At 32.0% G+C, this 13,759-nt stretch overlaps 1 protein-coding gene across 1 annotated transcript in view; it reads right to left on the reverse strand.

Moving 5' to 3' along the window:
• Nucleotides 1-13,281, reverse strand: part of LOC108759324 (uncharacterized) — a 32,179-nt gene extending 18,898 nt beyond the window's left edge. The window contains exons 1-2 of the mRNA XM_018504689.1: nucleotides 13,184-13,281; nucleotides 5,300-5,375 (exon numbers count right to left, since the gene is read on the reverse strand). Coding sequence (XP_018360191.1) covers nucleotides 5,300-5,341 — 42 coding nt within the window. The 5' untranslated portion in view covers nucleotides 5,342-5,375; nucleotides 13,184-13,281. The remainder of the gene's footprint in view (nucleotides 1-5,299; nucleotides 5,376-13,183) is intronic.
• Nucleotides 13,282-13,759: the final 478 nt, after the last annotated feature.

Genomic DNA, 13,759 nt, shown 5'->3' on the forward strand with positions numbered 1-13,759 from the left:
TTATTGTGTATGTAATGTTGATTATGGCAGCTTAACTGTAATTTATTAGACATTATAACAGTTTTTAGCAGACACGTGCAAAACTTTGCAGATAATCGAGAGAAAAAGTATTAGATAATATTTATAATATTGTTATTTTGAACAGTGTACTCATATGAACTACTGTAAATATTTATTATCTTTAAGAATGATTATAAAAATGCACTATTTATCAATTATTGGAGAAATTATGGGCATCTTTTCCGTATAGCCATAATATCCTAGTTTACCCTATTATTTTAAAATAAAATATAAAAAAATTTGTTACTCTCTCATAATTTTTGTCATGTGAAAAAATACGTGTAATACACCCTTAAATGAACGAGATAGAACGGCGAGAAAAGAAAGACGAGAAGCAACTCGAAGTTTGTGGCGGACGCATCTCGTTGTCTTCCATCGTGCACGTGTCTCGATAACGAAACCTGGCCATAATTACTTTGCTTAACTGGACATGCACCTCACGAAATTACAATTACAAATCGGTGGCGAGCGAAGCTGCATCGCACCTCCTCATCAATTATTTATGAGCTAACTCGTTGCCGTTCTCGGCGGTCCTCCTTGCTCCGAATCCACGTTTCAGATTTATCCGAGCGAGCGCGCTTCGCTTTCCGTGCAACACGCACCAGTTTTCCCGCGTATCGATGCGTGCTGCCCATGAAATGTATATCTGTCACATGCGATAGTAGAATTATGCGTTTGAAGATTTTTCGAGCAAATTTTTTTCTATGTTTACTTCTCTTATGTTAGCTACAACGAATATATATTTTTCATAATTTTTTAACAAGTAAAAATTTGTAATGTAAAAGGTTACGGTCCGATAAAAATTCTAAAACACGCTACAAATTACACATTACCTTTCTACAATGTTTAAAAATGGTCTAGCACCTCAATTATTTCACGGTCTATAATTAACCGGAAGAAATAGTTTTCTAGAAACTACAATTTTCAATGACAGTCGCTTTGAAATGTTTAGTTTAAAATTAGAAGTTCTTAGATTTTTTACAATTTAATAATTCTAATAAATTCTGATTTGATAATTTTTTACAACCTAATAAATAAATAATAAATTTTATTAAATTCCTCAGTCTATTATAATGACAAATAATACTGGCGATCATAAAATATTTTGGAAATATGTTAGCGAGCGAATAACATAATCGTATATATAATCACGATCGAGTTGCATACTTCAAGCGATAATGACGTAATGCATTCATTCGATATCTTTTTTTTTCGACTCACACCTTCGATGCTGGAAGGTCAAGCGTGGGCACTGCGAAATATGTGCGTCGTTCACTCGGCTATTCGATCATTTTTGCGCGTTAATATTAAGAATTACCCAAAGATGAATCGCACATTGCTTATAATGCATTCCGCATTAACTCTGCATTAACTCTGCCTGCATTAATGTTTTTAATTTTCCTTGGAAATTGCGTGTTTATTTACTACCTCTTATACCTTATACAAAATTCAAAACATGGCAATTTTCATTAAGTACACAACGATTTCAATCGCGCAGTTATTTTGAATCTTATCGTTAGATTAATTATATCTATTATAATTATATTAGTGCGATTTAATGAATTAGTTTAACCATTAAAAAAGAAATCTTTTTTGTTCGACATTGATTCTCAAAGTAGCTCTTTATCTCAGCATAATATAAATTTTTGATGTGCTGCAATAACTGGCAGTATTTTTATGTTAATTTTAATGATCTATAAATGAATCCAAATTAGTGATCAAGATAATATTCGTAAATTTGGTGTATCAGTAAAATATATCGCACGATAATGCTATACAATTTAATTCTTCGACAATTTGATTCTCTAACAGATTACATTTCAACCATTATCTTGAATTCAATTTAATTAATAACCCTTTTAGCCGAAAGATAACTACTCGCGATTTTTTGATAGCTAAGCAAGCATTAAGAAGATTTAATATGAAAGATGGATCTTCTTCTTACACGCCCACACAAAATTGATATGCAGAAACTATTTATTGTATTAGCATTAAACTCGTGATGCGCCGAAATAGAAAAGGTAAACTTGGCTACTTAAATTATTTAACATGAAGATTTCCGCTTGATTTTTCATCTTCAAGTCAAATGACATGCAATACGTAAATTCACAGAATAGTTTCGTTAAGAATATTATCATAATATAACCAAGGCGTACAAAAAAAAAACGATAAATGTGAGAAGGAAGAATTATTGAGAATTGAAGCAGACTGACACTTTAAAAGTTTTCTGTGAAAGATTTTTTAGAATGACTGTTGAATTATGAACACGTACAAGTGTTTGTATTTAGAGTCATGTTTAGATAATTTAAAATCCATGTTATCATGTTACAAAATTTATGAGAAAATACTATGTATAGCTTGGCATATTATGTAATAATTATGTACATCATTGAATAATTAGTCCGCTTTAGGATGTAATAATTCACATCATTGAATGACATCAGGTCCAATTTATAGACTATCTACAATCAATAGAATCTATAGGAGAATGCTATGCATAGATTATAAACGTCATTTAGTGCAAAAACATTTGCAAAATTAGAACATGAATATCCATTTTTATAAACAGCGGTGAAGATACTTTTTTTAGATGTAGTTTCATACACAGTAAAAAATCGTGCGTCCATATGTAGAATTTTTCTTGTGTTACCGCATTTTGATTATTACTTCAATGTAAAATTAACATACAACTGATATGTTATTATTTTTGTAATATTTTGATGCGTTAGATTCATGTCACCTTTCTAACTTAACATTTGCTTATGTCAATTAAAAATGGAATATCATTTTGAGTGTTTTTAACACAATTGTTTCAATTAATCTATATATCTCAAAGTCAATTTAACATCTAAGAATTTTTTCATTCACATTATACGAACAAAAATATTAACATTTTCTTACGAGTTACTGCAACTACTCTTCTATGTACTCTACTTATTTTATATGTTAGTTTTAAATCACCCTTAAAGTCAAAATAACAAATATAAATGTAAAGTATTGTGTCAATTATTTAACATTACTAGTTCATTAATAAATAACACAAGACGAATGAATTATTTTAACTTAAAATTTAGAGTGGATCTCCTGGGACATGTAAAAAATGTTAAAATTAACATTTTCTTTTTTACTGTTTAAAGATAATACGTCTGAGAAGTCTGTCGTATGACGCATCTTAATGCAAAGGAAGTGATGTCACAGTATTATGGTTACAAGTCCCTCAATAGTCGGTCATGGTTGACAAACCAAGCGTCCACTTTTTTTTACTCCCTTCAAGTCTCGCTATTCTTTTCTCGCTTAATGTAGGCCCATCTTTTGCCGGGGATTGCCCTTAGAGGTGTGTCGTATAAGAGATTAAAGTCAGGTATTAAAGTTCGTATACAGGGCGTTTTCCAATATGTGGTCACGATTTCGAAAGTAAACTCAGTTAGAAACAAAATAAAAAGAAAAAAAGATAACATATAAATATCTATTCAATTAAATTTCGCTTCGCAAGTTATAAGTCACTTTTGTATCGTATTAATTATTCATCCATTTTATACGAAATGGTCAAAGCAGATAATGATTTCCTAAATGTTTATTGTATTATTATTGAAATCTTCAAAAAAAATAGTTAATAATAAAATTATTCAAGCGAACATAAATCATATTAAAATATGAAAAAATAGCTGTGATTCGGCAACGAATTTATCTTGAACTTCTTATATAATTCTTGTGCGAGCACTGAATTTATTGATTTTTTAATATTCATATACTGAAATATAATTATAGAAAAGTAGGCGGAAGAAAGGTCTGCGCTTGATATTCGTCTAAATATTAGCTGTCCATCGGATTTGGATATATCGATACGTGGGCCGATTGTTGTGCGCGCGTTGCCTGAACAAGATGCCATATATGCGTTCGCTCGGTACAGATACGATACGTGGGCCAAAAGAACACGAGTCAAAGCTGCCTTAACCGGTCTACCTTAACCAGAATATACTTCAATATTACAAGTGATATAAAGAGAGAGAGAGAGAAAGAGAGAAAGTAGAACTGTAGTGACGCAAGAGTCGATGTACAGTTTATTGCGTTTTCATAAAAAATTCTAATCAAAAATGTTTTTTTCTATGAAACCTTTTAGTATAAAATCTTCGCAGATGGGCGCAATTTATTTTACGGACATTATGATTAATATCTGATGTAATAAAGCGTCATAGTCAAGAATAAACTTTTTCAGAGAATAAGCTTCCACAATCATATGAGCGAAAGAAATTAATAATAATTCGAAGGTTTTTGAAGCCAATCGAGTCCAACACCAGTTGATATTGTGTGTAAAATCTTTATTATAATAGACTATATACGTTTCGATTCGTGTATTGGATCCTTATCAATAGTTAATTGTGATTATAATACATCATCATTCTTCCTGGAACACTAAATTATAGTTTGTTTCATATATATGCGTTATCTTATTCCTTTAATTTCAACGTACGTTGATATATAATACAAATCAATGAATATTAATGTGCAACAATTCAATTAAAAATTATAAAAATGTATGGTGTAATAATACTCCAAATTAGAAAAATACGAACAAGAGACAGAGTCGAACATGATATTTACACTGTTTATAACATTTACATCTCTTAATATAGATAAATAGATATGACTATGAGACATTATCACAAAGTTATTGTTCTGTATTGTCAATTAATTCATTATTAGATACAAATGCAAATTTTCTCTAAACTTACATGATATATTTTTGATAAATATGAAGAACACAGCATTATTCATGTCGACTGGCTTCAAAAACCTTCTAATTTTATTCACACGAGTCAATCATTTAAGGATTTTATATTATAATAATATAATTCGTTTAATAGCAATTATTATATTATATTCTTATTATAATTATTAACCAGTATTAGACATTAACAAATGCATATTATTTATTTAATCGGTAATGCAATCTTCATTTGAAATTAGTAGATCCTTTAAATTTTGTTACATTTAAAATTATTGCGATTAAAAAAATTTATAAAGAAATCAAATTCAATTCCACTATTTTATATATACACTAACTTATATCTAATTTAAATTTTATTACTAATTATACAATTATATATAAGTGACTTTTAAATAATGCCACCTGCTGAAGAACATTCGTTCTTAAATAAACCTATTAATTTGTCTGTCGATGGAAACTTATCTTTTTTAATGCTACCATTTTTAAAGAAGATAAAATTGATTATTTTACCTGCAGCATCTCGAGACGCGACGACGCCTGCGGTGCTGCCATATTTCAGCTGTCTATTGCTTGTGGTGTTCTCGTTCTGTAAAAATAACAAAAGTTTCGTTATTTCTGAAACAATGAATGGACATAAATCAACAATAAATCTTATAGCACACAAATATGTACGTTATATTTCACAATATAACGATCTAAATTCTCTTGTTTAAATTTTAACAAAAAAATTATTTATTGAATTTTCTTGAAGAGACAATATCGATATCAAGTTTGATAAATTTTTATTTATTATTTATATATACCCTTATTATATAATATTACAAAATGATTACCGTTTATAAATTATCCATTTAACTTTGTCAATATCTAACGACGTTAATGTGGTTTATAAAAGATAATATTTTTATTTATTTATATTTTTATATACAAAATAAAACTTTTATATTTAAATATAATTATTTAGATACAAGCAAAAAGAAGAAGAGCAACGTAAGTGTAATTAAAAATATAACATTAGTTTGGAATTAACAAATTTGATCAATTTCGCATATTTCTCACGGGATTACGAATTGCCTTTCCCGTTCGTTAAATTGAGATACGCTTGCTAAATATTCCGATAAAGGTTGCAGCGTTGGCGTCATAAACACTTAGACAAATGTTGCGTATCTGTAATTCGCTACTGGCAGAGTGGTAATATCGCGGGTGAAAATAGATCGGTTCGGCGTGTGTGCACGGAAAACGATGCAGTTCCTCGAGTTCCAAATAATTACACTTAAAATAGAGTTTCATGCTGGTATTAGCTACAAAGCATAAGTGCCCCCATAAGTGGATGCATCGTAATAACCATCGGCCAAATAAATATATGGCTTGCTTTGCGCGTTTAGAAATTTATTACTTACAGATCCCTAACAACATGTCGAATATATTCCGACATAAAATTAAACATCCTCCTATCATGAAATATTAATTGGATTAATAACACAGTCCAACAAAAAAATGATTTTTTTCGAACATTGGAAAGAAATTAGTTATTTTCTACAATTCTTTTAAATGCTGAATACGAATTCGATTTCTAAATTACTGCATCGTGTCACAATTTAGAGAAATTTACAAAAGTTGCAAAAAATCTATTTTCACGTATCTTATCATATTATAATTGTGGTATGCAAAGAACTGAAGAAGTTCTATTACAATTAAAATTAAGTATCTATATTGTTAGAATTCAGTCCTCAAATGTATAGTTTATTTCTCTAGCGGGTCATCTATCATAATTTTAATATAACAAAACATATAAAAACAGTTCATCTTGGTTACTTTAATTGTCAATTTTTCAAATTGTGACGTGATGGAGCAATTTGAAAATCGGATTTATTATTCAGCGTTCAAAAAATTACTAGGGAAACTAACTAGTCCCATCTCAGCATTTTTTAAACTGTAATAAATCAGAATTTTTTAAATTGGAGCATTAAATAATATAAATTGTAAAACCAATATTATTAAGGTCGTACATACCACTATTTATATACGGAGAGAATTTTCTCTTAGAATTTAGCCTGAAAATCATATGATAATAGTGGGACAACATAGTATTTCAAAGAATTGCATATGAGTTTCTTTAATTTACTAATATGTGTCATAATAAGATATGTAATATATTTTATTAATTTTACTAAAGGGTATAGTAAAATTTCAACATTTTAAAATATGTTACGCAGTTTATGATTCTTTATTATTTTAAAAGAATAGATGCTACGTAGTCATGAATATATAAAATAGCTTATACAATTTTTGCCATACAGCATGATATTTTTAATCTGATTAAGTCGCTTATAATTTTACCATGTAACATAGTAATTGATCGATTGTAATCGATATTTATCGGTTATTTCGTTGTTGAGTGTGTCTCTAGCTACGTTAGAACTTACTCACTTCAAAACATTTTACAATCTGCATTATAATTTTTACTACATCATTTATAAAAAGCCTCTTGTATATTTCAAAAAATCTATCGTTACTGATAATATTTCATTATTGTCCCAAGCTTATTACCAAACATGATGAAATTTGTAATGAATTTTGCGGTAAAAAATAACGAAAAATTCTCTCCGTGTATGATCTGACATCGAACTACATCATTAACATGACTGGAATTTATTCATTTATTTATACTGACTGCCCTTTTTCGCCATTTACCGATGAATTGGTTCGGAATCATGACTCTTCACTACATCGTTTATTAATTATCAAGTTTGACTACATATGATATGGTTGCGATATACCGTCTTTTGCAACACGAAGGTGAGATGATTCTTAGAAATCTGTTATATTATCTATTGTAACTCGAACGTGAGATGATCCTCATAATATGTTAATATAATTAAATATTTGTTCGGATATTTGGATATATTTATGTAATTTTCGGCTGATGAGGACTAAGTATAGTCGAAACGTACCGTTGAAACTTATCGTCGGAAAATTATAATTTATGATTAATAAATATTATTTAGTACACCTAACTATAGCTCGTTTAATGTATTGACCTGGGTTTTACTATTTATTAATAAATTATAAACTTAATTTCTATATATTATAATTAAATAATAGAAACCGATATACTGATATTGGATAAATAAAAACGTAAAATTCTCTTAAGCTATCGATCTCTAAAAATCACGTAAAGAGAAACGTCAAACTACCGTGAGTGCACGCGATTTCCGAGCGGGAATGTATCAAAGGTTTATAATTGGCTTTCACTTTTTGTTTCCACCTGCCGCATTACATAGCGCAATTCGCGTGGTGACTCGCAAAGGTAATTGTAAAGCCAAAACGAATTCGAGCTCTGAATGGAACGGCTGGGGATCATTGTTGCTCTTTCGAGCGCTCCATCTCTCTGTAAAGATCGTGCCAATGTGGGTGGATCAGTAACGTGGGTGCGTTTGATATCATCACGTTTGATATCATGTTATCGGGTTCGATCGTTTTCATACGCTTCTCATCCGTGAATGTTTGTGTACAGCTGGCGTTAGAATAGTTGAAAGACATATTTCCGATCGTTAATGTACCTAAATCTACTCACGCGTAAGTAGAAGTAAACAATAACGCCATTTTTTTCGGGCGGTACAATGCGAATTCATTAAAATTCAAGACTATCGTCCTTGACGAGATGCTCCTCGGGAAATTATTGACATGTGATGGCTCGCTGTGGTAACAGTGTTTTCAGGCCAACAGACATTGTGACTCACGAACGTGACGTAATTGCGAGACTTTTATGGTTAAGAACTGAGAGGCATAGTGGTTCGCGACTTATTTGCTATTTTCTCCAAGCATGAAGGCACATTTTGCGTTAGCGCGTTATGATTAGAAGTCGCATTAGACACTTATTTAACTGTTTTAAAATTATCATAGCCGAAGCAGAGATACACAGTTGACACAGTATTCTTACAAATTACATCTATGTTAATACGTTACTGAAACATATGGGTCCTAATGATCCTGGAACATTTTTCTAATTTTTAAATAATGTAATAATTTGGGATAATTTTATGTTGCATAACCTTATTTTTTACAGTTTTGTCCTATTCATATCAATTTACCATACTATACATATACTAAGTGTTGCAATTTTTTATTTAGTCGAAAAAAATTAAAAACTTGTTTTAAAATTAGACTGAGAAAAAAGCTTTCGATATTAGTGACTATAATTACACGTTGTCGTAGTTATGATTAGGTTACTGTTGTGATTAGGTACTGTTATGATGTAACTAATAACTATATGTATAGTTCTATCAATAAATATGCATAAATAGTTGACACTGAAAATGACTACAAATAATTATTATTAATGTATTACAATAAAAATGGATGCATTATTATAATTTAACTATAATTTGTAGTAGCATTCTTTATGCCAACTATATATATTTGTTATAATAGAATTACATACAGCTATTATTGCTTATGTTATAGCACTAATAATCATAATAATGGTAACATGTAACAGTTATAAATACCAAAAGCTTTTCTCTTAGTGTGCAATAACAAAAAATTTAATAGAACTTAAAAATCCATTAGTTCTTTTAGCGTCATAAAAAATATATTCCTGTTACGAATTCATCAACAGAAAATAACAAAAAACGTTATCTATTTTATCTCGTTTCAATTTTATTTATTTTTATCGTAAATTGTTCTATCTTCATCGGTATACATAAACGATGTTTACGGTTGAAGAATTTATTTCATTACATGAAACTCTGGAATTGAAATAAATGCATTCGATTAGGTTCAATTTGTAAACTTCGCAAATCTGTCGAGTTCGACGGCATACGCACACAGCGAACGAAAACGTCCGGTGACCCAGGTATTCGACTTTTGCGTGCTCTTATTGCATGGATTATTTATAGTTTTACTAAAAACGTACTCTTCGCCACGATTACCATAGGCTACTCCCATACGTATGGTCACCACCAAGTACACGGTTTCATTTCTATAATTAAACTGCACGCGCGTGCGGTCATTTACGATAAAGTTCGTGAAAAGTGAACGAATACTTGTGCTGATAAATCCAAGACAATGGAAGGGCGAACGAGGGCAAACGTAAATGGGAAGCACAATATCATGCTACGAAGAGTCGCGGCGACCAACTTTAATTGACGTCTTGAAAAGAAGTGTGCGAGAAGCGCACTTTATTCTTCCGGTAATTAGGTATGACACTCCCATGGCGGTAGATAAGAATCTCTGCAGCAACTTAATAACGCACGAACCACATCGGAATTTTTGATGTTATTACTCGCGCATGCGTGTACAAAATGGTTGGTGATCGTGTTCAATTAGGTTCGCACTCGCAGATGGCGAGCACGTGCCCAATTTGAAAACGAGGGAGAAAAGGCACCAGGCATTTATGCAGCTGAATGCATTTGATACGTCATATTAGAATAACAACGCGACGTAACACGTGATGCAATTGCCTGGAGAGCACGATCGATTCCTCCAGTGGATTCGATTATTCGCGCAAGTTTGTCAGCTAGATTTATCGGGTCGTAATTTCGCTTCCTGTACACAGTAAAAAATCGTGCGTCCATATGTAGAATTTTTCTTTGTTATTACATTTTTACCACATTTTGATTATTACTTCAATGTAAAATAAACATACAACTAATACGTTATTATTTTTGTAACATTTTGATGCGTTAGATTCATGTCACCTTTCTAATTTAACAATTGCGTATGTCAATTAAAAATGGAATATTATTTTGAGTGTTTTTAACACAATTGTTTCAATTAATCTATATATCTCAAAGTCAATTTAACATCTAAGAATTTTTTCATTCACATTATACGAACAAAAATGTTTTATTAACATTTTCTTACGAGTTACTGCAACTACTCTTCTATGTACTCTATTTATTTTATATATTAGTTTTAAATTACCCTTAAAGTCAAAGTAACAAATATAAATGTAAAGTGTGTCAAATTGTGTCAATTATTTAACATTACTAGTTCGTTAATAAATAACACAAGACGAATGAGTTACTTTAACTTAAAATTTAGAGTGGATCTCCTGGGATATGTAAAAAATGTTAAAATTAACATTTTCTTTTTTACTGTGTAAATTTGTACGACATAACACGAGGATTTTTTTTCTCTATGATCTGTATAACACTAGAACCGTCGATAGTTATCCCTCTAGAACTGTTGAAGATGCCAGTTTAGTAATTCCCTATCTTCGTTTATACGATTAATATAAAGTTATTTTGGTATTATTTATGTCATTAGAATTATTTGTATTATATTGACATAAATATTTTCAATTCTGTACTGTATATTAAAATCTAATACAAAAAATAAAAAAATAAAATACTCAGCAAAGTCAAAATGGTACCATCGGCGATTTTAGTTGATAATAATCCGCTACGTTTACATAGAAATTTCTATGTGGTGGTGCAAAACTTGTGCGGAACTTCAATTAAAACACACACGTTACCTTAATTGCCATAGAATTCATTTAGTTAAATTCGCAATTAATTAAATAGCGCTAGATTACAATTCTGCATTGATTAAACGCCAAATTGGCATTGTACGATACAAAACAATATTCGATATAGCTCTCCGGAGTTAATTAGTCCGCAATTAATGCCACAGCGGCTTTTAATAACATCTTTGAGATACGGACGATATGGGGGAGAAGTGGTGCTTGCGATGATTTAACGGGCTGTGCGTAACGGTGCAATTAGGTGGCTGCATCTTAAGAACGCGTCTGGCCATTCCGCGCTCTCACATTCCTATTATCTCTCATCTTGGCTCGGCAAAGTCCAGACACACGGCAGACGCAATTTCTTTCTCTCTCCGAGTAATCGTTGAAAATTACGCCGTGGGTCTAACATGGTGGGATTGGCGTAAAACGGAGCTCGAGAATTATTTGCGTCGCTTATCCACGGACACCTTCAAGATTGCGCAATTATAGTGGAATTTAAGCGTGCGACAAGCTGCGCGATCTCATTCATTGAAATAAATTGTAGCGGCATGAGGGAATTTCCATTTTGTAAAACATTGTTCCTGTGTGAGAAACTATATATCAACTAAACTTTCTGTATTCATGGAAGACATTTTATAAAACGTCCCATACAGCATAAAAGCCTGCAGCAACGTTGCTACATTACTGCAATATTGCTGGCACGCTGCAATGTTGCTGCAATATTGCTGGAACGATCTGTACTATATATAGGCGTGATAAATATATTTTTAATTATAGTGTAAATGTTCAACCTCTATTTATATCTTAAAATGCAGGGTATTCGTTTTATCTCAATTATAATGGTGAACCTGTAATAATGTATATTCATGTATCTATTGTTTTGCGAGCATTAAAGGGCAGATTATCAAAACAGCGCTCCATTGTTTTGCTGCGCACATGATAAATATTTGCTTAAATTAAACTTAATAATTTAATGATACTTTCACATCATTAATTATAATTTTGGGAAAAGAATGAACAAAATAATGACTTTATTATTAGTTATGCTGTTAACCATTCTGAAAATCGTTATAAAATATTATTAACGAAAGCTGGGAAACCAGAACTAATTTTGAACAGTATTTCGTGATAAATTAATGAGCATTGAAGTGGCATGCAAAATTTGATTGATATTTCTCGAAGAAATGTCAATGTTACTAACAATATGGACGATTAATTAAGTGATTTTACGGAAAAATATGATCTAAAAATATTGGTATTGAAAAACCTTTTCTAGATATTTTCGTTCAGAAGAAGTCTATTTCAAAAAATATTCTTCAGCGTAAGAAAGTTCAATGGTTTTGTAGGACAGATCTATACAAAGCGTCAGACCAAAAAGATCGGATTGTTTTGACAGCCTTTTTGACGTTCCAAAATGTAACTCGCACAGCATCGTTCGCCCTACGTTTGTATGCGTCTGTTGCATTATTAATGTGGCACGATAAGGCAGAATCTACTTAGCGCTGAACTAGATAGCGAACAAAATGTACGAGCAACAGCACCGATGTGATACAAGCGAAAGGGAGAGAGAGAGAGAGAGAGAGAGAGAGAGAGAGAGAGAGAGAGAGAGAGAGAGAGAGAGAGAGAGAGAGAGAGAGAGAGAGAGAGAGAGAGAGAGAGAGAGAGAGAGAGAGAGAGAGAGAGAGAGAGAGAGAGAGAGAGAGAGAGAGAGAGAGAGAGAGAGAGAGAGAGAGAGAGAGAGAGAGAGAGAGAGAGAGAGAGAGAGAGAGAGAGAGAGAGAGAGAGAGAGAGAGAGAGAGAGAGAGAGAGAGAGAGAGAGAGAGAGAGAGAGAGAGAGAGAGAGAGAGAGAGAGAGAGAGAGAGAGAGAGAGAGAGAGAGAGAGAGAGAGAGAGAGAGAGAGAGAGAGAGAGAATGCACTCACCGTTGTCTGCGGGAAAGGACTCCGGCACACGAGGTAATCACAGATGATCCGTGGCCCGTCTTTACGCGAGGAGGACCAATGCAGCACTGACAGTTCCACCGTCCCTCTCTGATTCATCCTGTAACTCCCTCTCCGTCCTTCTCCCTCCCGGCTGGCATGAAGAGAGTAAGAAAGCGACGGTGAGTAAACGAGAAGGGTTCATGAACCCGAGAGGGAACGTTGGAGGGAGGAAGTGTCAGGTGAACGTGGTGCGTCCTGCTAGAAATGACGACGTTCGGACAGGTCGGATCGCGTGGTCCCTTCACCGGATGGTATCCTTTGGAACTTCAAAGATATAATCAAGTTTCTTCATGATAAAGTGATTTATCGACATGATGGATCATCTGGAGATGATAGACTAGTTGGTCATGCTTGATAAATTGAGATCTTAATAAGTATTTTGTAGAGAGGGTGTATTAACAAAAGACAGCAATCGGTAGACGATACTGTGTAGAATAATGTGTTAGTATTATATATATTATATAAAATTAGCACTTTTGCAGATTGAGATAAGATATTATATTAAAAAAATAAATT

Source organism: Trachymyrmex cornetzi, unplaced genomic scaffold (assembly GCF_001594075.2).
Source record: "Trachymyrmex cornetzi isolate Tcor2-1 unplaced genomic scaffold, Tcor1.1 scaffold18, whole genome shotgun sequence".
NCBI classification, from domain to species: domain Eukaryota; kingdom Metazoa; phylum Arthropoda; class Insecta; order Hymenoptera; family Formicidae; genus Trachymyrmex; species Trachymyrmex cornetzi.